This window comes from Hippocampus guttulatus, chromosome 4 (assembly GCF_054856545.1).
Source record: "Hippocampus guttulatus isolate MCC_2025c chromosome 4, RoL_Hgut_1.0, whole genome shotgun sequence".
Taxonomy (NCBI): domain Eukaryota; kingdom Metazoa; phylum Chordata; class Actinopteri; order Syngnathiformes; family Syngnathidae; genus Hippocampus; species Hippocampus guttulatus.
The window spans coordinates 26353020-26378028 of record NC_141264.1 but is presented as its reverse complement, the minus strand read 5'-3'; the positions used below and the strand labels follow the sequence as shown (position 1 = coordinate 26378028).

The window sequence follows — 25009 nt, the reverse complement described above, 5'->3', positions numbered from 1 at the left end:
CTACTTTCAGGACTAACTTCGAAAATAGTAAACCAAAGCTTCAATGCCGTACGTCAAAACACGCTTCCAATAGGCAAGAACAAGATAAGATAAGATAACCTTTATTTGTTTGTATTGTACTTAATATACAAACATATTTCCAAAGTCGGTTATAGCTATCATAAAGAGCATCACAGTAATCCAAAATAACAACTCGGACGACGTACATCGGCAGTCTCAATCTACAAGCATGGACTACGCATCGCGTGTCACGTGACCCTTTTACCGACTCGCGAGCACCCGTAATGGCCGCCTTTAAACTGGCAAGTGAAATGGGCTTTAGGCACGAATTTACAGCCTCCGAAGCAATCAAAACGAACTTTCTACTGACAATTACTTAACGCTTCTTGACTAAGACACTAATTTCCATACCTGGATAAGAGAGAGATCAATGACCACTCGAACGCAGAAGTTTCTGATCCAGCAGTTCAAGCGAGATTGAAGCATTGTGTCGATGCCGGCAGTTTCCGCTTCCGTTTTTTTTTTTAAAGCAGACGTAACTAATCGATCACAAAAAAAAAATTCTCAGAGGCTAAACGAGCATCTTGTCCACATCCGCAGTCGAGTCAAAATAATTCATGCAACAACAAATCACAAAACAAATGAATTAAGAACAATGACGGTAGAAAGCACAAAAACGGAAATAAATATAAAAGTGGCTTCAATGGGAAAAAAAAGCGTCGTTTTTGCTCAGCGGGACATCAATCTGACAGGCATCCGCAGAGCAGTGGAAGGAAATACCACGTGTCCTGAAGATGGAATCCAAAGGGAGCAAATACAGTGAAAATGAGCCCTGTGGAACACCACGCGTGACTCAAATATATTTCATTTCTGTCATTCTGACAGAAAGGTCGTGGCCGCAGTTGCCACGTTCATCCCTGGGAGCCGCTCTTGGTCCAGCAATGACAAGTTTCTTTGACATGCACCCCTGCTGTGTGGATGCATTTGGTTTGAGGAAGTTCTCCAACTTCAAAACGGGAAAGATGCCTGCGAGGACAGCGAAAACAACAACAACAAAAAAAAGTTTTGGATCCATTTGTGTTTAGATGTTTGCACAACTAAACACAAAAGTGTGTGTGCATGTATTTTCTGGTGTGTGTGTGTGTGTGTGGGGGGGGGGGGGGGGACATCTAACAAATTAACAGCCCTTACATACGCAGGTGTGTGCGTGCATGCGTGCGTGTGTAATCCTCTTACATGAAAGGGAGCGTCTGTCCAATGAGGCGCCGCCGTCCTGTCTCGTCCTGCCTGCCCCTCGCCGCTTTCCCACCGTGGAGGAGGGCTTTTTAATCCAAATGGATTATGTGGCAAATTGGACGAGCTGTTGCAAAATCTCCAGCGGGACACCGCCCTCTCGCCGGCTGGGCCGCCGGCTGATGTCGTGAGGTAGAACCTGGAAGAACCCGGAAGAAGAAGCAGCAGGGAACGACCTCTAATCGGTGTTGGGTGTGCCTTGGGGGCTACGAACAGTTCCCAAACAAGAAGCGACAACTGGGTCAGCGGGTACCCGGGACGCAGCGGCTTTCGAAGCAACTATCAGACCCAGTTGGACGTTGCTCAACAGCAACAGCAAGAACAGCAGCAGCAGCAGCAGAAGGAGGAGCAGCCACCCGGGGACGAGGGTTGCGGGCCTCCGGGAGGATGGCAATGAGCCTTGATGAGGACCCCGAAGAAGCAAAAACTTGATGAGGAGAAACAAGCCGGAGCCCTCGAGAGGAGGCGTCGTCCGTCCTCTTCAAGTCCCCCCGACGAAAGCCGCGTGGTCTTCCCCAAGCGAGTCAGGAAGCAGGATGAAGGGCGGCTCCAAACTGCAGCGAGTTGCGGGATTCTTCCTGCTGTGGATCGGCGTTCAAGCTCAGCTGAAGATACCGCCAGAGACGTGAGCATTGTTTGTCTTCTACCCTATCCTAAACCCAACTGCGGATGAAAGAAAAAGCTTCAAACTGGTTCCGATCGGGGGAGCGTCCCGCTTGTATTGTGTATGAAGGAAACCCAAATCCTTTTGGCAGTGAATGACTGAAGGAATGACCGAATGAGAACAAAATTGGTTGTGATCTACAGTAGGATTCTTAACTTTCCCAATGCGAGTGAATGAAGCTGGTTCCAATCCCTTCTGAACTCGATCTTCATGTTTGAAGTGGCTCTTATGTTTCTACTGTGGCTGAATGAAGCAGGTGGAGATCTTTGCGTTTATACTGTGGATGAAATCCTCATCCTGACCTAAACCCTCCTGGAAAGGGATCTAGTTCAGATCTAGATCTTTATGTTTCTACTGTGAATCTGATGACTATTTTTAATCAAGCAGAAAAACAAACGTATATTGTGAAATTGAGGTCTCGAGTTTGTGCAGCGAAAGAACGAAAACAGGTTCAAACTGGGTGTGGTCCAGATAATGTTTTAAACTGGCTCCGAGCCAGACCTCTGTGGTTGTACTTGAAGACTTGACAAGAACAGATTGCTAGTGGTTCTGACTTGGACCCTCATTCCTGCTGTAAGCGATGAAGCCCTGATTGTGTAGTCAATAAATGGAAAAAAAAAACTGGTTGCAGTCTAGATCTTTCTTTTCCACTGCGGAGGATTGAAATCCTAATCCTGGTTTTAAAGCCACTGTGACTAAACAAGGTTTGAATTGGTTTTGATGTCAGTCTTACCGTTTCCACTGCGATTGAATGGATGACTCAACGGTGGCTCTGATCCGGATCGTCGTGGTTTCGCTGTGAATGAACGTAACCTGTTCTGATCCAGATATCCCCACTTTGGCTCTGACTGAGGGAACTAGGTTCAAACCGTTTCTGATCTGGATCCTAACGTTACCGCTGTGAACGAGTGAAACCATGCTATGTGGTTCGGATCGAGATATTCCTTCGTGCTTTGACTTGGAATGCAACCGCTTTGAACCTGTGCTGATCCGGATCTTCGCGCTTCTATAATGAATGAGTGAAACCTGTTTAAATTGGATCTGATCTGGATGATCACATTTCTACTGAGAACGAATGAAGCCCGTTGAAAGTGGTTCTGATCTCGAGATTCATGCTTTGACCGGGAATGTATGGGACCGGTTCAAACTCGGACTGATCTCGACCTTAACTTTCTACCGTGAACGATTGACGTCCTAACCTGACCCCATATACTGTAAGTCAGTGAAACAGGTGTAAACTAGTTCCGATCGAGGTGTTGGACTTTCAGCTGTGAATGAATGAAACGAGATCAAACCGGTTGCGGTCCGGCCGGATCTTTGCGGGTCCTTGTGAGACCTCACCCGAAGGTCCGTCATTTAGCTAACATTTCGTTGTCGGTCAAAGTGCCTCACGGATGACGCCATTAATCATAAATCGAGAATCTCTGTTCAAATGAAGACACGCGTTCATAATCATCGTCACACTGATGGAGCGATTCCTCGTGGCCAAAATGTCACACCGCTAACAAGGAGCTTCCGCCCCGGAGTCGACATCCACTCCCGCCCGTGGCTGCGTTCCATGGTCTGGAGGCGAGCAGAATCCGCCCCTTGCCGGCCCGCTCAGTCAATGGCCAGGATTTGGCAGCCTCCAACTGTCCCACATATTTAGCCGCCTCTTGTCCGTCTGCCATTTTGTCCACTCAACCTGCTAATCTGGTTAATCTGCGTTAGCGCGCCCACCAACCGCAGTCCTGAGCTCTGGGGCTCGTTTGCAATTTTGGCTGCTGACATATATAGTATTTCACAATGCCCCCCCCCCCCCCCCCCACGTTCTAAAATGCTTCCAGAATGTTAGATCGTGTTCTCGAATGATCACAGAATGTTGCAGAGGATTATAAAATGTCCCACAGTGTTCTATAATGCACACAATGTCACAAAGTGTCCCACAGTATTGTAAAATTGTTTGAGAATGGTTAGAATGGTTCCAAAATGCCCCCCGGGGGGCTCGAGAATGGTGCAAGAGAGTTGCACAATATGTTTGTTGTGTAATATATTTTACAGTGCGTGATATGTTGTGTTGTTGTGTTACAGTGTGCAGCAGTGGGCGTCCATTTTCTCATCACAGCTTCGAGAGCTTTCCACCAAGTATTCGGGATCGCTACTTCTCCAAAAGGTACAACTTGAGCTCCCTTTTCTTGTTGTTGTTGACCCGTGATGGCCTCGATGCCACTTTGATCCGGCGAACGGTGAGAAAGTGACCCGATGACTCGAGCTCATGTGACTTGGCTGACTCCAGATCAGATTAGGGTAGCTAAAATCACCAAGCTCCAAAAAAAAAAAGTGACACGAATCTCTCATGACACAAATAGCCTCACTAAAGCGGGTTAGCGCGCTTCGTTTAGCTCCGTGCTAGCAAGCGCATCTCGGGCAGTCTCGGCTAGCTGGCGCCGTTTGTTAGCCGCCCTGCTGCTCAGGTGGCCAAAACACTCTGAACTTACTGCCCGTACAAAATACAGCCACTTGGTTATTTCTGCTTTGCCGTCGACACATTGCACTTACATTTGTTTTGTTAAATGTGATATCATCCCAAAATTGGTCGACAGAAATCCAAGAATAGATTTGAAAATACAGCTCAGCCAGCGAGAGTCGCCAAACATACCAAGATGGAAAATGTGGGATTTCCGATTTTCAGATTTCAGAGATTGTGTGTGTGCGTGCGTGTGCGTGTGGGTGATCAGAAACTGAAGGACGTGGAGTCCATCATCAAGGTGGTCGAGGTGGACGGAAGCGATCTGGTCAAGGATTACGCGGACCAGATTGAACGCATGCTGGGCAGCAAAATGAAGTCTGTCAAGGTGCTTTTTTTTTTATATTTCATACACAGCGCTCAGTCAATGACGGCATACGTTCAAAAGAGCCGAGTAGGCTCATTTTTGTATTGGCCGATCCAAAAGTGGGTCATGGAAGTAAGAGAAATGATGTTTGCAAATTGCAAAGGTGTCAAAGGAATTCTCTTCATCTACGGCTGCGGAGTTGATTCCATTTGTTATCAACGGTCGCAATTGACCAGACACCAAAATAAACATAAACCAAATGTTTCCTATTTTGTAATCTTGATGCTTTTTGCCTTTCAGAGGCTTGCCGAGTCGGCGGAAGATGCTGACCTCTACCATGATTTCAACGCTTCCTTAGAGGTGCGTGTGTGCTTAGATATGCATCCAAGCATCCATTATCTAAAAATGCCTGATCCCAACGGGGGGGCGCGGACGTGCTGAAGCCTATCAGAGGGGAGTCGGTGGTGGGGGGGGGGGGGGGGACCCTGAACTGGTCGCCAGCCAATCGCAGGGCACGCCATTTAGAGTGTCCATCAACCGGCCGTGCACGGTTTTGCAAGGTGGGAGGGAACGGAGTACCCGCAGAAAACCTACGTGGGCACGGGGAGAACATGCAGTGTCCATGGAGGAATCAAACCCAAGACCTGGTGGCCCGGTTCGCAACGGCGGCGACCTTGGCCGTCCGATCGCTGGCTTCACAAGCAAATTATTCGGGTCAAGTCAAGTATATTCTCGGATTCAGTCCTGGCCACCTCGCATCCTCTTCAAGCAGGAGAGGGGGGGGGGGGAGAATGGGCAGTAAAACAGGCCTCCGTGTTGTTTAACGAGACGCCAGGATTGAAGTCGAGATTGAACCGTTTCGCCAATTTGCCCGTCTCTCAGTTTGACTACTACAACTCGATGCTGATCAACACGGCGGACGAGGACGGCAACTTCGCGGAGCTGGGCGGCGAGTTCCCGCTGGAGGAGAACGAGCACTTCAACAAGTTGCCCGTCAACACCCAGCAGAGCACCGTCCAGGTGCCCACCAACGTCTACAACAAAGGTCCGCTTCCCGCGGCTCGGTGAGAAAACGGCGCCCTCGCGGCTTTTTTCTCACGTTTGTCCGACTGGCTGGCCGGCAGACCCCAACATCCTCAACGCCGTCTACAACTCGGAGGCCCTCAACGACGTCTTTGTGGGCAACTTCCTCAAGGACCCCACGCTGACCTGGCAGTACTTCGGCAGCTCCGCTGGTTTCTTCCGGATCTACCCTGGTCAGGGACCGACTCTTTGTGTCCGCTGCATGCGCCACGTGCACGTATCCCCTGCACTCAAGAGCTTTTGTGTGCGTGCGTGCGTGCGTGTGTGTGTGTGTGTGTGTGGAGAAAATAGGCCTGGTCATTCAAAGATGAAGTAAAAAAAATATATACTGCAAACGGATAAAATTAATACAACAAAAATGAATACGTACAAAAAAAAGTAAGTATTCGAGAAAAAGAAAATCACGATCATAAACTAAAATTTCAAAAACGTAAATAAGTACAAAAATGACATAAAATTAATTAAAGTAATTAAAAATAAAGTACTTGATTTTAAAAATAAATTCTGGTCTTAAGAATTGATTCAGACTTTTTTAATGTGGATGTAATTAGAAAAGTCAGTTGTAATTATATGAAAATAAACCTGCAATTTTTTTTTAGGAAAAAAAAATCATGCTCAAAAGAACTTAGGGTGTATTATAAGAATGAATTCTTATTTTGTATTTAGATTTTTTTTTTTAGGACTTAGGGGGCAATTATCAAGAACAGATTTGTGCACTAAAATAATGAATTCGTTTATTGCAGGACTGAATTCTTTCCAATGCGTTTGTCGTTTCAGGCATCAAATGGACGCCGGACAGCAACGGCGTGGCCGCCTTCGACTGCAGGAACCGAAACTGGTGATTTTTTTTTTCTCCCCCCCCCCAAATTCACGCTTCAATGTTCAGAACGCAAACGTGCGCCTGTGTCTAATCAAGTGGCCCAAAGTATGCCACGTCAGTCATCTGTTGCCAAGATGAGGACTCGTTTTCCTTTTTTCAAATCGCTCTGCATTTTCCTGCATCTTAACGCGTTGGGGTGAAAAAGACAAAAGTAGGGCTTTGCCGACATGTTGCGGTACTCTGGAGTGAGTTTAGGAGCGCTCCGTTTGGACCGAAGTAGCGCTTTGCCACCCTCCCGTGGCAGCAAATGATTGCCGAGGAACGATGTTGACGTGATTTGAGGAATTTCATTCGGACAGAAGTCGCGGCTTGCCGCCGGGTCGTGGCATCCGGGTGCCATGGAACCGTGCCGAAATGTATTGAGGGGTTTCATTTAGGCAAAACTAGCGCTTTGCTGCCACATGCGGGAGTTCCGCTTTGACTGCAGTCGAGCTGAGCTGCCTTCCTGCGGCATCTGCAAGTGATTCGGGTTGTGTGGCCTCAGGTACATCCAGGCGGCCACGTCGCCCAAGGACATCGTCATCATGGTGGACATCAGCGGCAGCATGAAGGGCTTGAAGATGACCATCGCCAAGCACACCATCAACACCATCCTCGACACGCTGGGAGAGAACGACTTTGTCAACGTCATCGCCGTGAGACAGCCACGCCTGCGCGCGCGCGCACGCACGTCATCGGCCTGATGCGTGTGTGTGTGTGTGTGTGTGTAGTACACGGATTACGTGCGCTACGTGGAGCCGTGCTTCAAAGGAACTCTGGTCCAAGCTGACCTGGACAACAGGGAGGTAAGGTCTCGGTCACGCAAAAGGCAAACTCACGCGCGCATCCACCGATGAATCCGCCCACGGTGCGTGTCAGCACTTCAAGTTGCTGGTGGAGGAGCTTCACGTCAAAGGAGAAGCAAAGCTCAAGAACGCCATGAAAGAATCCTTCAAGATCCTCAATGAGGTTGTGGGGGGCGTGGCTTCGACATCACACGCGAACGTGTCGCGATGAGCGCTAAAGGTGAGCGCGCGCGCGCGCGTGTGCGTGTGCAGGCTCGTGTTTTGGGTCAGGGCAGCATGTGCAACCAGGCCATCATGCTGATCACGGACGGCGCCATGGAGGACTTTGAGTCGGTCTTTGAGGAGTTCAACTGGCCTGAGCGCAGGGTGAGCGCGCCGCCCGCTCGCTTGAGACGGAGCCTCCCCGAGCCCCCCCCGCGGCTTGCTCGCAAAAACCCAGTCCGTCTCGTTTCCTCTTTTGCAGGTGCGCGTCTTCACGTACTTGATTGGCCGAGAGATGACGTTCGCCCAAAACACCAAGTGGATCGCCTGCAACAACAAAGGTCAAAAGGCTCTGCGTGCGCCTTTAGTCCCGTCACTGTTTGCACGTTCTGTACCGGTACTAATATTGACTTTGTCGTGGTTCTGTTTGTGGCCAACAGGTGGCACTGTAGGGCTCCGCCTGCGGCTGCACACCTGTTGGTCATTGTGTCATTAGTTGGTTTGTTTAAAATTTAAACAGACAATCTAAACGGAGGTGGGCAAAATACGGCCCGCGGGCCAAATCCGGCCCGTTTGTCTTTTTAATCCGGCCCGCCGAAGGTCGGTACACGATTAAGGTTCGATGTCAACGACTGCATTCATTTCATTTGGACTTGTAATGACAGGCGTTTCAACGCCAGGTGGCGCAGTTACTTGAAGTTGCAGAGCATAGGGAGGAAGGGGGAGACGATACGGACGCCCGCAGTAGCGCCAAGTCAAGCAAATCCCGTTCGATACGACGGAATAATGTACTCTTAAAGTCTGAAAAAACCTGCCAAAAAATGCAAAATACTGCTTTTTAAATAAAGAAATCCAGTTAATATTATGTCGAATTTAGTTCACCCTTTTGATCCGGCCCTCCATAATATTTTCTGGTTCTCATGCAAAGAATAATTGCCCACCCCTGGTCCATTTAAACTTTAAATGGACTCCCGGCACGACCGCTCGGTGTCGGGTCATTGTTGCTGTCGTGTGTCGTGTGTGCGCACGGGACATGTTTTTGTTTTCAGTCTTAGGTACTTGAGTTAGCTTCTCCGGTGTATTCCTGTTTGCCTTTTTTTGTGAAATACATCTTGGTCAGCCACCCTGCTCCTCCCTGCCTCCCTGCTTTTTGGGGTCCTCCTCTGCACTACCATCTGTCACGTTGCAAGGTGGTGGCGGACCCCAAAAAGCAGGCAGGAGGGAGGAGTAGGGTGTATTTGAAGAAGTGTATTGATAAAACACAGAAAACTAAATCCAAAACAAAGTCATGAAAACAAAACTAATCCAAAGTAACAAAAGCCATGGCAGAAACTAAAAACTCTCAATAACAAAAACATGACCAACACATGACAGTAGCATACCAACAGCCACATACAAAGATGACAGCAGCAAAAAGCAACAATGACCCGACACTGAGTGTTCGGGCGGGAGTCCTTTTATACAACTCATGATTACATAATGGGACCAACAGGTGTGCAACTGCAGGGGGAGCCCTACAGTGCCACCTGTTGGTCCCAAACCAAATCATGACACCATCACGCAAAACGTGACAGGCTCGCGAGTGCTCGCCGGTACCGACGCCACGATATCCAAAACACAATGACAGATGAACAAAATGACCGTTGTGTCTTTGCGACGCACACCCTGATTCGCCCATGTGTCCGGTGGCCCCCCCCCCACCGCTGGCAATGCACCTTTAAGCATCGGTGGCCGGTATCGGCATCCTTCACGAATAACGGTACCCGGAAATAAGTTCAGAATCTGCCGCGGGGGTCTCTAGTTGCAAGTACGGCTTGAACGTGTTGAAGCTGACCCGCGCGTGCGCGCGCGCGTGTCCAGGCTACTACACGCACGTGTCGACGCTGGCCGACGTGCAGGAGAACGTGATGGAGTACCTGCACGTGCTGAGTCGGCCCATGGTCATCAACCACGACCACGACATCATCTGGACCGAAGCCTACATGGACACCGTGGTGAGAGCCCGACGCCCCTCGCGGCAGGCCGGCGCCTGCGCGGGCGCGCCTCTCGGCACCGTCTCCGTCCTCTTCATCTTCATCGTGACGCCGCTTTTTTTTTTTTTTTCACCTCCATTCCTCATCGTCTTCGTCCTCTTCATCTAACTGTGGACGGCCCTGCCGTCAGCTTCCCAATACCGACGAGGTAATCGTGCTTTCATCACTTTACGCGCATTGGGAGCGCGCGTGTGCGCATGTGCGTGTAAGCCATCGCACTCATCCGCGCTCTGCTACTGCATGGCCGCCGTCCAAGCGTCCAAAGCGGCGCAGCGGGCGCAGTTGTGGTTTTTTAACGATTGTGGTCGTTGTCGTCGTCATGTCAGCTTTTCAACACCAAGGCGCAAAGTCTGCTGCTGATGACATCGGTGGCCATGCCCGTCTTCAGCAAGAAGAAGGAGACGGTCAGTGGCGCCTTTCGTTCACGAGTCTGTTGTTGTTGTTCATCGTGTCTCGGTTGAATTTGTTGAGCGAAAGGTTTGGGTCTCAAGCACGGGCTGGGCTTTTACCGGCTGCGCTAGAGATTCAAAATAGGGTTTTAAATTAGGATTAGGGTTTTCGCTTAGGCCACGGTTGCACATTCAGTTTTCAAACTTGGTTCATGGTTTCAAAATTGGATGTCGGATGAGAGTTAGAGTTTGAAACTAGGGTGAGGGTTTCAAAGTAGGGCTGTCAATTCGGGTTTCAATCCTAATCTGAAAGTGCAGCATTGTGTGCGCGCAGCTGTCGCACGGGATCCTTCTGGGCGTGGTGGGCACCGACGTTCCCCTCATGGAGGTGATGAGGCTGGCGCCCCGCTACATGGTGGGTCCACTTGCGCGCCCGCGCGTCCTTTTACTCGTCCCCGTCATTTTTGCTAACGTCGGCATCCTTGTCGTCCTCATTCTAAAATCTTTTTTTTTTGTTTGTTTTTTTTTTGCATCTCCTCAGCTGGGCGCTCACGGCTACGCCTTCCTCATCACCAACAACGGCTACATCCTGGCGCACCCCGACCTTCGACCTCTGGTAACCTCACGCCGCACTGGACACGATCGACTTCTGGAAATCATTCACACTGAATTGATTTATTCTTTCCACAGACAAATGCATTTTTCAAAATCCCAAAGTAATATTACCATTCTTGACATCTTGGGAGAACCTGTTTTACATTTTCAAAGGAAAATTTGGACATTTGAAAGATGAATGAATGCGTTTCAGTACAAGGACGGCAAGAAGCTGAAGCCCAAGCCCAACTACAACAGCGTGGATCTGTCCGAGGTGGAGTGGGAGGATGCCGACGAGACGGTAACCGCAGCTGGGCCGTTCCCGCCGCGAACGGACGCCGTTGCCGACTGACCGCGTGCGTCTTTTGTGTCGCGTCCAGCTGCGGACGGCCATGGTGAGGGGCGAGACGGGAAGGCACACGCTGAAGATCCGCGCCTCGGTGGAGAACGGGGTGAGTCGCCGGCGATGGACGCCTGTTGCTGCCGCACACGGCCGCGCCTACGGCGGACTCGCCTTTGCGCAGTGCTCTTCATTTATCGGAAGAGAATATTTCTCGCCCTTCCAACTCTCTGCTGCCACGATCGAAAAAGTACACATCGGAATAATATTGTATCTTCATTAACGGTCAAGAAATCAACACAAAAAAATAATTATAAATTTGCAGAATAATTTTATGATCATTGTTTATACTCCGTGACAGCGCCACTGCCACCTACTGCGGTGGATGTGCAATTACACTTTCTTCTAATCTGGCAAAAAAAAAAAAAAAGCGCTTTCCACAGGCGGCCCCCGAGGGTGACTCGCCTCCTTTATTTGAGAAGAACTCCCGTAGCGAGAAGCGAGTCCACTGGCAGCCATCTTGTGTTGCCACTCTCTCAGCGCGTCGACTTGATCACATTGATTTCTCAGCATTTGTTTTGTCAATTTAGGTTTTGACATTTGACGGAGTTTTTTTTTCTTCAAAAAAAAAAAAGATAACTCGTAACCATCCAATTTGTTGTTGTGTCCAACATGAACAGAGGAGACCTCTTTTCCTGGTCAACGAATATTTCTACACAAACATTGACGACACTCCCTTCAGGTAAGATCATTTATCATGCAGTGTTCTTACCCTTTAAGGTATGGCTATAGAACACCAAAAATGGAGCAACACATGCAGACTGACAGTAGCACGTACAGTACATAATTAAAAAGTTGTTTAGTGTGTTGTGACTGAGGCAGATCTGTGTGTGTGTGTGCAGCTTTGGCATGGTGTTGACCCGAGGTCACGGGCAGCTCATGTTCGTGGGAAACGTCTCTGTGGAAGAAGGTAGGCTGGACTCCTCACAGTGCACTGCAGCGTTTGAGCTCAGCTCACCTTGTTTTTGGTCAAGCTTTGCGCTCCTGGTGAACTTTGACCTTTGCACCCGCCAGGGCTTCATGACCTGACCTCCCCCGACCTCAGCATCGCGTCCGAGTGGTACGATTGCCGTATTTCTTGAATTTATTCCATCAGTTCTTCTCTAAAGTGTGTTCATGGATATCACATTTATTCTTTTTCTTTTTTTTTTATTCATTCATTTTTAATGAATTTATCTCATGAAATGATGTTAGTTTATTTGGATTGGATTGGATAAACGTTATCGTCAAATGTACTGTATGTGTATCCATCCATCCAGCAAAGAAATGAGTTTGATTCATCCGCAAATGTAAAATTTGGCATATTCCAACTGATGCGAAAGCTGCACTAGCTCGACGCTAACATCTACGCGTAAGCCGAGCGAGCCGAGCGAATCTGTTGTTGTCTACCGTCACTCAACATTCTCTTATGGGATACCTGGGAAAGCTAACGGGCACAAATTCAATTTGTGCCCGTTAGCTTTCTTGCTAGCTTGGGCGCTCTGACTGTTATCGGAGCAACTCAAGGCGCAAAAGGAACGGTACTCGCTTTCATCAGTGCAACAGTGAACATCACATCCTCGGACACCGGCTGACATTTTGGCGTCAACTCGTGTCGCAGGACGTACTGCGAGACGGACATCGACCCCGCCCACCGCAAGTACTCGCAGCTGCAGGCGGCCATTCGCTACCTGCTGGGCAAGGAGCCCGACCTGGAGTGTAAGTTGGTCCCCTTCGCCAGCCCGTGAAATATCGTCATGTTCCGTGACGCCGCCTGCGTGCGTTGTCGCCAAGGCGACGAACTTCTGCTGCAGCAAACTTTGTTTGACGCGGTGGTGACGGCGCCCATGGAGGCTTACTGGAACGCCGTCGCGCTGGACGACAGGTCGCTGACAAAGTCCCCGAAGAAAAAAAAAAACCGTGCCGGTTAGCCGGATGCTCACGTGGGCGTGTGCCAACAGGGTGGAGCCCGGCGTGGAGGCGGCCTTCCTGGGCACGCGCGCCGGCCTGATGAGGATCATGAGATACGCCGGCACGGAGACCCGCGTGGCAAAGTGAGAACACGCGTCCCGTCGCGACGCGGCCGCTCGCGTCAGGCGCCGCGTGACCGGCGTGTGTTTTTCACGCCCCAGAAAGTTCCTGACCCCCGCAGACAAGGCCAACCTCTTCACGGTGGACCACTTCCCACTGTGGTACCGACTGGCGGCGGAGAACCCGCCGGGAAGCTTCTTCTACTACCCCGTCAGCGACAAAGGTCACTTTCTTGCCGTGTGGTTCTCGGCCCGCGTGGATGTCGTCATTGCCGTGGCGCGGTCGCATCGCTGCGCGCTCGTCATGTTCTTGTCATGTTGCCAGAGTTCCACGTGTTGTTTTCTTGTCTTTTGCAGGCGCGAAGTACATCGTTGGCACCACGTCGGTCACCGTATCGGCGCAAGGCAGGACGGCCATGGCTGGAGGTCAGTTGGGGGTTTTCTTTTTGTTTAGTTTTGTTTTGTTTTTGAGTTGTTGACTTGCCTCGTGTTTGACCACGATTCGGTGGTCCGGAGTGGGCCCAAAGTCAGCCGGGGAAAGACTCGGGCTCATTCATACATGACATGACTTGACTAAAGTCGACCATGAGAGCAATTGCGGTCGACGCTTCCCTGACAATTTGGGTCGTCTGTGACACGGGGCACCATTTTGGACTTTTGTGAATATTGATTGACGCAGCCAAAGCTTTGGCCCCACGAATTCCAAGCGATTCACATTGATTCAAAGAAGTCAATACGAATTCATTCCCATGTTGAGGGGATGTCAACTTCTGACCTCAAGTGTATCCATAAAAAGAGAAAAAAAAAAAAACGAGCGCCCCTAGATGACAAGCAGCCCCATTGGCCGCTGTGAGGCCCATCAAGCTGCTCCGTGTTCTTGATTGGTTCAAAACCTCGACCGGTTGAAGAGAAGTCAGCTGGGACAAAGCGGTTTTCATCGAAGACGCCGTTCATGAGGATTTCTTCCCGCAGTACAGCAACGGAGAATTTAGGCAGCGCACGTCTTTGCTTGCTGGCCGTCACTGACGCTGTAGTAGCTCAATGTGGGCTGTAGGTGGCAGTCTCGCTGCAGGTTGAGCGTGTCTTCGCACCAGCAGGTGCAGGATTCCGAGGGGAGATGCTCACTGTGTGAGGAATTGTTCACTCATTGCCTACTTCTTAACTCATTCAGTACCAGCCAATTCTAGACCAAGTCTGAAAAGACGTTTAAAAACGTCTTTGGGAGTGAATGAGTTAATCACCGCGTGCGATTCCAGAAAATAAAGGCAATGAGTGAGGACAGAATGAGTGAATGATTTCCAAACACTCGAAAGCATTCGCTCCTTCCCTACTCCCGGATCCCTCCGAAGCATTTTTAAGGTGCGGCCGACACAGTTTACCCGAAGGCTGGAGTGATGACTCAAACGCTCCCGAATCGCGATCTTGGGATTTTTATTCAGCCACCTGGACAGTTGAGTCATGATGACGATGTCGAGGAAATCAGAAGCTGCTGATGCGGTACCCGTGCACCACGCCGGCTTCTTTTGGCGGCGCCTCCTGCGGCGGCGGCCCGTCTTCCGGGTCGCCGTCCGATGCGGACGGCGCCATGAGCGGCTGACCGCGGTTCTTCAGGTGCCTCTGGTAGCGCGCCATGAGCGAGGCGTAGACGCAGCCGTAGGCGGCCGCCGCCGCCATCATGATGCACACGGTCCCGCACACCACGCCCGCCACGATCTGCGTAGCGCGAGCCCGCCGAACGCTGAGCGGACGGTGGCGCGGCCGGACGCACTCGTCCGTGCCGCCGAGGCGGCCCGGCGGGCACAAGGGGCGGACCGGGTCTCCCGACGCCGACTCCCCGGTGGCGGAGTCCCCGGCGGCGCTCCGCGTGCAGCGGGCGAACATCTCGGCCGGCACCCCGCGGATGTCCCGGCCCGACAGGTTTCTCGGTAGACTGCAAGTCACGGCGTCGACCAGACCATCTGAGAAGAAAAAAAATGACGTTGGTGGGAGCTTCTACAACGGCGCTTTGAACTTTTTAGGGAGAGGAGAAGAATTTTTCCCAAGGATTAATGCCGAATCCAAGCACCAATTAACCAGAACCAGACCGAGATGCCAAGAGGCGGACTGCGCCGGTGGCAGACCCGAAACGTTTGAGACCACTCGACTTGACGAGACCCGGGGCTTACCTCGGTAGACCAACCACTCCATCCAGTGTTTGAAGCCCCTCATCTTGCAGTCGCATTCCCAGGGGTTCCCGGCCAGGACGAGCTGCTTGAGTCCCGTCAGAGGCTCAAAGGTGACCCTCTCCAGGACGGCCAGACGGTTCCTGGCCAGCGACAACCACGACAGCCTCCGGAGTCCGTCCAGCAGGCCCGTAGGCAGCCAGGGGAGGCCGTTGGAAGACAGGTCCAGACCCCGGAGCCACCACAAACCCCTGAAGACCTCCCCGTTCAGGCCCCGCTCCACCTCCCCGGTCCCGTCGTCCGTGGCGGACGCGTGCGCTCCGAGAAGGTTCGCGGACAAGTTGAGCCAACGCAGGCCAGCCAGATTTGAGAAGGCTCCCGACGGCAGACTGGAGAACCGGTTCTGGGAAATATCCAGGACCTCCAGGCCGGTGAGGTTGGTCAAGTCAACGGACGCCAGGGTGGAGAGGTTGTTCCGGAGGAGGCGCAACGTCACGGAGTCCCGATCCAGCAGAGACAGGAGGGGCATCAAGTTGATCGGGTCCACTCCCGAGCAGTCGCTGGTGTTCCCGTCGCAGGTGCACGCGCCGGGACAGCAGCGCCCCGAGCCCAGCAGGAGCGCCAGAAGCAGAACCGGGGCGGGCATGACGGCACCATCTGAGAAGTAAACAAAAACGTTCCGTGCCGAAAGCGCTAAAAAGCGGTCAAAGCCTTTTGGATTCAAGATGAGAGAAGATGCACCGAGAAGCTCCCGGACGTTTCGTCGGCGCTGGTCAAGGCCGCCTCATAGATCATACCAGGGTCCGGTTGAGCGGAACATCCTGTGGAGCACACACGACGAGACTTGAAGAACCCCGTATGAGCCTTACGTCCCGCCGTGACATGTCACCGACGCGATACTCGCCACGTATTCGATTTGTTCACACTCAAACGATGCCTCGGTCAGAATTGAAAACATGGGAATTGTCCCGTTCCAATTCCGGTCCGACAAGTCCAACGCATCCTAGATTGAATTGACCGGAGGTCTGGACGTGGCCTTGAAATTAATTGACATGCTACATGCTTGTCTTTGGTCCAAACGCTACATGCTAATGCTAGCATCTTTGCCCTTTCAGTGAGAGCCGATACTAAATTGGCGGCGGTAATCCTGAAATTAATGGGATAATCCCTGGGAAGCTGCGTGGAGCATCTGAGTGAGGATAAAGTGCTGGACAAAAATCTGCGACCGACCGACCGACGGGCGGACGGACCGATGGACGATTAAAAGCATTACGTTATAGGGTGGGGAAAAAGATAAGTAAAACCCACGCCGGCCTTTCTTGCTTTTTCGTTCCATTTTGAAGCAGGGCCATTTCAGACGCCGCCCCGAGCTCTTTGTTTTGTGGGTCTGTCGTCTTGCTTTGTCAGCCCCCCACAAAGGGTCCATCACAGCTGCCCGCGGGGGGCCGCCGCCATCGAGGTCCTCGCAATATAACCAAAACGTCCGCCGGGCTGCAACGTGCCGGTCCGCTTCAGATGGCACGAGTGGTCTACGAAGGCCCCCCCTCCCCTCGTCGGCTTCAGGTGGACGCTCAACCGCCCTCTGCACGCCGCTGGTTCCCAACCCTACTTTGAAGCCCTCACCATTGTTTAAACCCTAATTGGAAAACAGAAGCCAAATGAGTCATCGTTAGTAAGGGGCTGTTTGTGGCTTCGGCCTGACCCCAACCACAGACCTGGGGGGGGGGGGGGGGGGGCGTCGCTTGAATGTGTTTAAAAATCCTCATTTGAACCCTGACCCCAAATTAAAAGCCTAATGGTGCGCGTGCGGTCCCCGGGCATGTCCTCAAACTTGGCTCACGCCTTCCCACACCACGGGGGTGCCGTGCGGTGGACGCCCCCGGCGGCCCCCGTCGGGCCCACCCTCTGCACGCCCCCGGACAGACGTCATGACACACGCACACACTTGCCTCCGACCGGCCAAAGCCACGCATCCCAAACATGCACTCACCATGCTGTGAAGAGCTCGAACCTCCGAGCTGAAAGTCTCCATCGGCTGCTTCGCCGTACGAGTCCGTAGAGGAGCTCCGAGCGCGGCGAGTGCTCTCCGGTCTTGAGCCACTTGCTGCTGCAGCTCAAACGCAACCGCACTTTGTCCCGGATGCTCCTCCTCCTCATCCTCTTCGTCATCACCTTCATCATCATCATCATAACTGCTCTCTCAGCTGCCCCTCACACACACACACACACACACACACAGATGCCTGGAGTGAGCAAGCATCATGTGAAAAGGAAAGCGACAGGCAGAGAGATGCCATCTGCTGCCACACAGCTGCCGTTAATGGCCTGCGTGGGCTTCCCACATGTGGAGTCCAGAATTAAAAGGAGTGTGTGTGCGTGTGTGTGTGTGTGTGCGTGTGTGTGTGTGCGTGTGTTCTATTTTTAGCCGTGGGCCTCCAGATGTCCTTGGACTTACTGGAGAAGACTTTCTGGGCCATCACCAAGCAGGTGACTACACACACACACACACACACACACACACACACACACCGTTTGTGTGGCATATGTATGCGGTGCTTAATGAAAACCGACAGCTTCTAATGACATTTTTGTCTTTCCGTTTTTTTTCTTGGGTTTCATCACACATGCGGGTGTGCGCGCGCGCACCCATGTCGAACTACATTAATTAAGGCTTAATATTTTCCTCCGAGCCAAAAGGGGGCAGTGTGCACTTACAAAGTGAACCTCCAAATTGTTGAAGAATTTGGGGGTTTTAAATAAAAGAATAAAGAGACCCCCCCCCCCATGCATTTCAATTGGCATGTCGAAAAGACATTTGTTTGGTGCATTGACGTACAAATAAGCTTTTTTAATTCAATTTAATTTGAAATGTCATTTTCAATTTTCTGTGTAACTGTGAAATCAACAAGACTTCAATTGAAGGCCAAGTCTCAGTGCTGCCCCCCCAAGGCACACAGTGGTACTTCACAAGTAGCACATCATTCACCAAAGTATACTTACTCTAAACATATCAGAAAACATAATGCATTTCTGAGGATTTCTTGTCTCTTTTCTTATTAGCCAAGCGACACAGACGTGAGTGTTTCCTTTTTTGTGTCTTCGATTGTTTCTTCGTGACAGTTGGTGCACAGTGTCCCTAATTGATTGATCTTTTTTGTTGTTACGATCGCCTTCGTGGGCATGCGCGCATGTGGGCGGGCACCTCAGTGTTCCAACGTGGAAGGCTTGTGTCCCCTTAGCTGCGAACGTGACGTAAGTCGCATCACACTTGGCGTCGCATCACATGACACGCATCGCATGTGAAAATTCCCGTTTCTGTCTTTGGTCAACTCAAAGGACTGAAAGGAATGCGAAGGAGGGGTTTTGTTTTTGTTTTTTTCAGCACCGAATTAGCAAATTCATGAAATAGCATTTATGCTACTAGCATGTTGCCATTAACCGCATAGCATTACAGTGGCTTAGCCAAAATGTCTTTTCAAAGTAAACAAAAAATAAATCAAGTAACACGAACAAAAGTGCAAATTTCAACTTATTGTTTTCAAGAATGGATATATTTGAACTACAGGGTGGATAAGGAGTAACACTAATGTGTTTTAAAGAAGAAGAAGAAATCAAATTTCTTAAGGATTTCCAATTTTGCGAAGCGGGGCAGGCAACAAAATGGCACTTGGAAAGTGGAGTGAAAATGTCAAGTTAAGCCTTCTTTTGGCACCCATGCATCTGATATTTGGATTTTGGCCTGTTTTACTGCCGCTTCTCCTCTCCCCACCTCTACATGCTTTGGTCAGTGAAATTCACCTTTCAAAATGTTGTTTTCATGAAAAAATGCAATCCGACCGAGGTGCAGCTCAATTTGCTTATTAATTATATATATACTGTATATATTGAATGTTATTGTGCACCTTTAATTTCCCGGGCACAGCGAGCACATTTGTCGATGTCGGCGCCTTGCCATCCGCGAATGTGGCCGCACAGCATCTTCCGGGACATAGTCGACATCGCGTTGACAAAACGCAAACATGACACAACGTCACACGACATGAGACATACCACACGTCACACGAGCCGCCGTTTAACACCATGCCGATGCGATGCGTGTCGTTTCAGGATCTGAGGTGTCTGCTGGTGGACAATCACGGTTTCATCCTGTTGTCCAAGGAGACCAAGGAGGTGAGAGCTCAGAGGTCGCAGGTCACGGGTCACAGTGGGGAGTACGGGATTATTTCCAAAGGGGAAAAAAACAACAACATCTGGGTGATGAGGCAGGATTAGCTTCCCTAATCTTTGCCACCGGATCAACCGCACGCCCTTCACGCTTACCTTGAACGCTGACCGCACCCGCACGCGTGAGTGTTCCAACCCATGGAATGTGATGCCATCGTGTCATCATTTGATTGGTCCGGGTGACAGCTGGCCATCTCACAGCAGATCAACCTCAGCCATTAACACACACACACACACACACACACACACACACAAAATCAAAACTCAAATTGGTTTTCTCCTTACAACGATTTAGACGTTTTGACGCGCCACAGGGCCTTTTTTTTTTCTTCCCCCCCAGGTTGGTCGGTTCATGGGCGAAGTGGACGGTGCCGTCATGGCGATGCTGATCAAGATGGGCATGTACAAAAAGTCAGTTACCGTGGAAACGCGCGCACTCTGGCTGGAATTTAGATTTTTTTTTCCACATTCTTAAGATTTCAAATTCTTCACAAGAAAAAAATAAAGAACTTTTTTCCACCCCCGAAAATATTTTCAGAGGATTACTATGTCTTTTAAATGAGGGGAAAAAAAACATTTTGTCTAAAAAAAATCATCTTTATTTATTGCCAAATTAACAAAAATATCTGAGTTTACTTTTGCTTTTCCATTTAAAAAAAACAAAAACATTTTGTGTGCTGCTTTTTGCATATTTGTCACATTGTTGACGAAATGTCCCGCGGGTTTGCATTGGCAGAGTGTCGCTGTTTGACTACCAGGCCATGTGCAAGAACAGCCATCACCACGCCAGCAGCGCTCCGAGGCCTCTGCTCAGCGTCAGTTCACGCCGCAACACACGACGGACCACACGAGCAACACGCGTTCTTTACCGAAAGCAGATTATTTTGGAGCTTGCATGCAGATCAAATTTGCAATTCTTATCTTAAATATGCAGTTGAAATACAGTATATTTTTTAAAAAAAGCTTGTGGTGGAGTATCACGAGGTCAAAGAATACTGCATCCAATTGAAGATGGCGGATATCAAAATGTTGCCCGGGGTATCGGGGTGACCACAGAGTGACAAGGGGTGGCCATGGCCATGCACGGCCACCCTGTAGCTCCGCCAATGGCCTACAAGCCAAATTTCACGTTGAAGCCTCGCAACAACTTGTGGGCTTGATTTGTAGTTGTTGACCTTTTGTGCAGTTGCGATTGCTGGCAATGTTGACTCTTGTTTTTTTTTGTTTGTTTTTTTTTGTGGCTGCAGCCTTTCTACAACCTGGCAGCCATCCTTCGATGGATCTTTTCCAATGTGCTCATGTGAGGAACCAAAACGTATTTTTTGCCTCCTATATTCATGTCGGACCAACTTTGTGGAGTAAAATGTGCCCAAATTGTGTGTCTCCCAAGGTTCGTGTTGGACTTCAACCTGTGCGGTTTGTGGCACTCGGATTATTTGGTGGATGGTAATCAGTCAGTTGTTATCATATAACAATAATAGTGCCGTGCCTTGACATACGAGCTGAGCTTGTTCCGTGAATATGCTCAAGAAACTCAAAAGAAAAAAAAAAAATCATTTTTCCTTGAGAGACATGAAATGAATCCGGGCCCCCACCCAAATGAAACGAAAACTTCATGAAACATACTGTCAAGAATTCAAGAGTTGGCTTGAGTGCTGCGACGGCAACCAGAGTGCTGCGTCCTTTTGGTGTGCCTGCCTTGGCAATATGACACGCTCACGTGGACGCAAACCAAACAAGAACGAGGTGACACCACTTCGGTTCTATTTTTTTTTTTGGTGTAGTTAGGCGGGTTGACGGCCCGCGCTTGGATAACATCCGAATGACAGCTCGTGTCTCTGAAAAAGTCCGATCGCTTGTATCTCAAGGCAGCGCTGTCGTCCAAAATACAAAACAAAACAAAACAAAAAATGCTCCTTGTGTGCTTCTTGTCATCATTATCATGTTTTTACCCCTATGACATCACCACCATCATCATCATCCTCCTCCTCCTCCTCCACATGCCCATCATCATCATCATCATCATCATCATCATTGAAGCCAAGGCTGGCTATCACACCAGTGAGTTCAACCTCCATTTAACATCAGCGCACCACCTGCTGGATTTGATTGTATGTCTGCGCGTATGTGTGCGTGTGTGTGTGTGTGTGTGCAGGTCACAAGCAGAAGAAGGTGGAGGCTCTGGTTCCATGCGAGACGGCCTATCCCGGCTTCACGTCCGAGCCGTCCGTCAAGGAGGCAAACAGCATCATTAAATGTGGACGTTGCCAGAAGTATGTCGCCCGCCCGACCGACCGCGCGCACCCACATATACCGTTTTAGGTTTCAAATAAACATGGGACGCATATCATGAGAGTATTTCGCATCACCTAAAATGATCAGCTGTCGAGCATTCGACCACGCGTAATTTCATTGGAGTATAAGCATGCAACGGCCCATAAATGATGAGGTGCTATTTCGGTTCATGTTGTCGTGCGGTGTGACTTGTTGGTCTTTTGCGGGCGTCGCCTTTTTTGCAGGATGTTTGTGGTGCAGCAGGTCCCGGACAGCAACTTGCTGGTGGTGGTGACGGAGGCCAACTGCGACTGTTCCCGCCAGTACGGCGCCATCCCGCTGGAGCCCAAAGAGATCAAATATATCCTTTTGCCAAACACGTTTGCGTCGCCACCTAGTGGCCGCCTACCGCAAAGCGACAGCGCCGCGTTTGCCTTGACGACGTCCAACATAACGCCACGGTCAAGTGCAACCGGATGAAGTCGCAGAAAGTACGCAGGCGCCCCGAGTCTTGCCACGCCTACCACCCCAAGGTCAGGCTCCGAGCGGTCGAAGCCGACCAATCGTTCGCCAAACGCATTTCTTTGCGTAATTGACCTTTCGCATTATTTAGCTTGTGGAAAATGTTTTCCTAAGATTTAAACTGTACCACCTCCAAACCGAAATATTTCGGATCCCTAACTGTGTACGTTAGCTTTACAGTAGCATCGCAACTGTTAGCATGCTGGCTAGCATAAAAAAGGGAAAATTGTCATTCTGTGCTCAATCGCTATATTTCAATCGGTTTTACAAAAGGAAATATTTTACTACAGTATAATAATAATAATAGATTTTATTTATAAGCGCCTTTCAAGACACCCAAAGACACTTTACAATAACAAAAAACACAAAACAATACACGGAAATGGCTCCGTCCCCTCTGAGCCTTTGCTTAGTTCTCGGGACCTCTAATAGCGTCTGGTCCGCAGACCTGAGGCACCGGACTGGTGCGGAGGAACTCAGAGAGATTAGGTGGGGTGAGGCCAAAAATCTTAAAACAAATAATGGCAACTTAAAAAGAACTCTGAAATGTAAAGGGAGTCAGTGAAGGGATACCAGAGCAGGAGTGACGTACTCACTCTTACGAGTAGCAGTCAAGAGGCGAGCGGCGGCATTCTGGACGACTTTAGCCAGCTGCCTAAAATGAAAGGAGCTGGATTTGACAACGGCACATCAAAACATGGAAGATGTCTTCTGCTCGACGTTTTGGTATCATCTCCTTTGTGTGCGTCAGGAAAACGCCAAGGACTGTGGGGGCGCATGCACCATCTCCCTGTCGATCAGGCTTTTCGCCAGCAGCCTGCTGCTTTCGGGGACCCTCCTCTTCATGACGTAACGATGACACGCAGCCCATCAGCGATGGTTTTGGGGGTGAGCTTGGTGGATCCAGACAAACCCGGCTTGCGGCCATCAAAGGATGCGATTCCTATGGATTTACATGAAAAGATTTGGGCAGGTTGTTGCTGTTGAGCAAAGGACATTTTATGGGCTATATGGCACCCTTGGTTGGACAGATTTGACTTTTTTTCCCCCCCCTGCCCCCAAATACTCTCGAAGAAACAGAGATATTCTGCCAATTAGCATTTTTCCACAAAAATGGGGCAGGTGAACTACTTCACACCCCCCCCCAAAAAAAAGAAAAGCAGCACCGGTGGGTGAATCCACGGGTGGCCAAGGGCAAGTATGTGGCAGTTGTTCCACTGTATATATTTTTTTTCTTGTAATTGCTTTCTGCAAACCATTTGTGAGGATGTCGAAAAATGCTGCGAATAAAAACAATCTACCGATATCATCAAATGAAACATGACTGGCCTCCTTCCATTTCAATTGAACGGTCATCAAGTCGTCTTTGTCAAAAGGGTCAACGTGACGATGAAAATCATCTCGCATGAATTGTTTTCGTTTCGATGAATTTGAGGACAAGTTTCGAGAAAATAATTTTCAGGCAAGAAAATCATGAAAATGACGATGTCAGAGAGGGAGTTGTTTGTTTTTTTATAAGTGTAAAAATGTTCCTCTCAGACAAGAGAAGAAGTTGCTTTCTTTGAGAGAGAATCACATGTGAAAGATTTTTTAGGGGGCGGGGGTGGCAAATGTCACAAGAAAAGAAAATAATGCCATTTGAATTTTCCTAGAATAAACTTGGGAGGATAAAAATGTTCGAAGTTAGTGGCCTTTTTTTTCTTTTAGGAAAAAGTATTCATACCAAAGGGGGAAAAAAGCTGGAATTTTTTCAAAAAAATGTCTTGTCTACAACATCACTGACATTTTATTGTCGTGACTTAAAAATACAACGTAGTTTTCCACTTTTACATCAACTTTCCCATTCTTGGAAAAAAAAAAAAAAAAGAGTTGAACCTGCCAAAACGTTCCTGTGACATCCCAGTCGGCGGCATCCGAACGTCTGGAGTGCCTGCCCGGCCATCGATTGCGCGCCGACTTGCGAAAATGTGATTTTGCTCACTTCACAGTGGCGCAAGCCGACGTGATCAGACCCCCGCCCAGTGTCTCGGCCGGCGTCGTTGCATTGGATCAACTTTCTTGTCAAACGTACCGTATGTGTAACATACGGCACAGATGATATTTCTTCCCTCTCAACATAAAACAAGAGGAGCCGCTGCAGGTCGCGAGGCGGCGGATCAAGTCCCACCGCAAAAGAGCCACTCTGGGCCAATGGCGTCAAAGCCAAAAGGGTAAGCGGAGCTGCGGTGTCGAGCGAAATCATTGTGACAGATCCGCCCCTAAAATGATGAGCCCGTACGAGCACGGCAAGAATGAAAGGTCCACATTTCTTCATCCTTGAGGGGAAGGATGGAAAATCTTTTTTTTTTTTTTTTAAAAAGCAGACGTCTCTTTCGATGGTTCCGCTTGGTTCCGCTTGCGGATAATCGCCATCCATCAGGAAGGCCAGTTCTGTCCTGGGCTGCTCCCTTGACACTCTGGAGGAGGTGGGCAACAGAAGGATGCTAACTAAGCTAAAAGCTATGATGGACAGGCCCTCCCACCCCCTCCAGCCCGCCCTGACAGCACTTGGTAGCTCCTTCAGCCAGAGACTGTTACACCCGCGCTGCAAGAAGGAGAGATTCCGACGCTCGTTCCTACCGACTGCTGTCAGGCTGCTGAATAAAAAATAGCAACAATAATATTAATAATAATTAAATGATGT

At 49.8% G+C, this 25009-nt stretch overlaps 2 protein-coding genes across 5 annotated transcripts; one reads left to right on the top strand and one right to left on the bottom strand.

Annotated features, from left to right (window-relative positions):
* The first annotated feature begins 1306 nt into the window (after positions 1–1306).
* LOC147206991 (voltage-dependent calcium channel subunit alpha-2/delta-4-like) lies at positions 1307–23645 on the top strand. 3 transcript variants are annotated; one of them, XM_086109975.1, is made up of 40 exons: positions 1308–1918; positions 4028–4109; positions 4675–4791; positions 5071–5130; positions 5653–5815; positions 5895–6026; positions 6631–6691; positions 7218–7368; positions 7444–7518; positions 7592–7681; positions 7771–7884; positions 7982–8060; positions 9580–9713; positions 9883–9900; positions 10079–10156; positions 10476–10556; positions 10683–10757; positions 10950–11036; positions 11116–11187; positions 11756–11817; positions 11978–12045; positions 12150–12195; positions 12736–12833; positions 12909–12999; positions 13076–13168; positions 13247–13368; positions 13502–13570; positions 17732–17793; positions 18367–18381; positions 18514–18558; positions 19414–19476; positions 19871–19941; positions 20267–20345; positions 20778–20830; positions 20921–20976; positions 21571–21591; positions 21686–21803; positions 22050–22170; positions 22260–22337; positions 23078–23645. In XM_086109975.1, the coding sequence occupies exons 1-40, from the start codon at positions 1725–1727 to the stop codon at positions 23177–23179; spliced, it is 3396 nt and encodes a 1131-aa protein (XP_085966101.1). In that variant the 5' UTR covers positions 1308–1724; the 3' UTR covers positions 23180–23645. The 3 variants fall into 3 exon arrangements, with proteins under 3 accessions (XP_085966103.1, XP_085966101.1, XP_085966102.1); XM_086109977.1 differs by lacking the exon at positions 21571–21591 and having other exon boundaries at positions 1307–1918; XM_086109976.1 differs by lacking the exon at positions 9883–9900.
* LOC147206992 (uncharacterized) lies at positions 14559–19556 on the bottom strand. 2 transcript variants are annotated; one of them, XM_086109980.1, is made up of 5 exons: positions 19357–19556; positions 17297–17510; positions 16048–16127; positions 15310–15963; positions 14559–15102 (listed from the first exon to the last, which is right to left on the bottom strand). In XM_086109980.1, the coding sequence occupies exons 4-5, from the start codon at positions 15950–15952 to the stop codon at positions 14624–14626; spliced, it is 1122 nt and encodes a 373-aa protein (XP_085966106.1). In that variant the 5' UTR covers positions 15953–15963; positions 16048–16127; positions 17297–17510; positions 19357–19556; the 3' UTR covers positions 14559–14623. The 2 variants fall into 2 exon arrangements, with proteins under 2 accessions (XP_085966106.1, XP_085966105.1); XM_086109979.1 differs by having other exon boundaries at positions 15310–16127.
* Positions 23646–25009: the final 1364 nt, after the last annotated feature.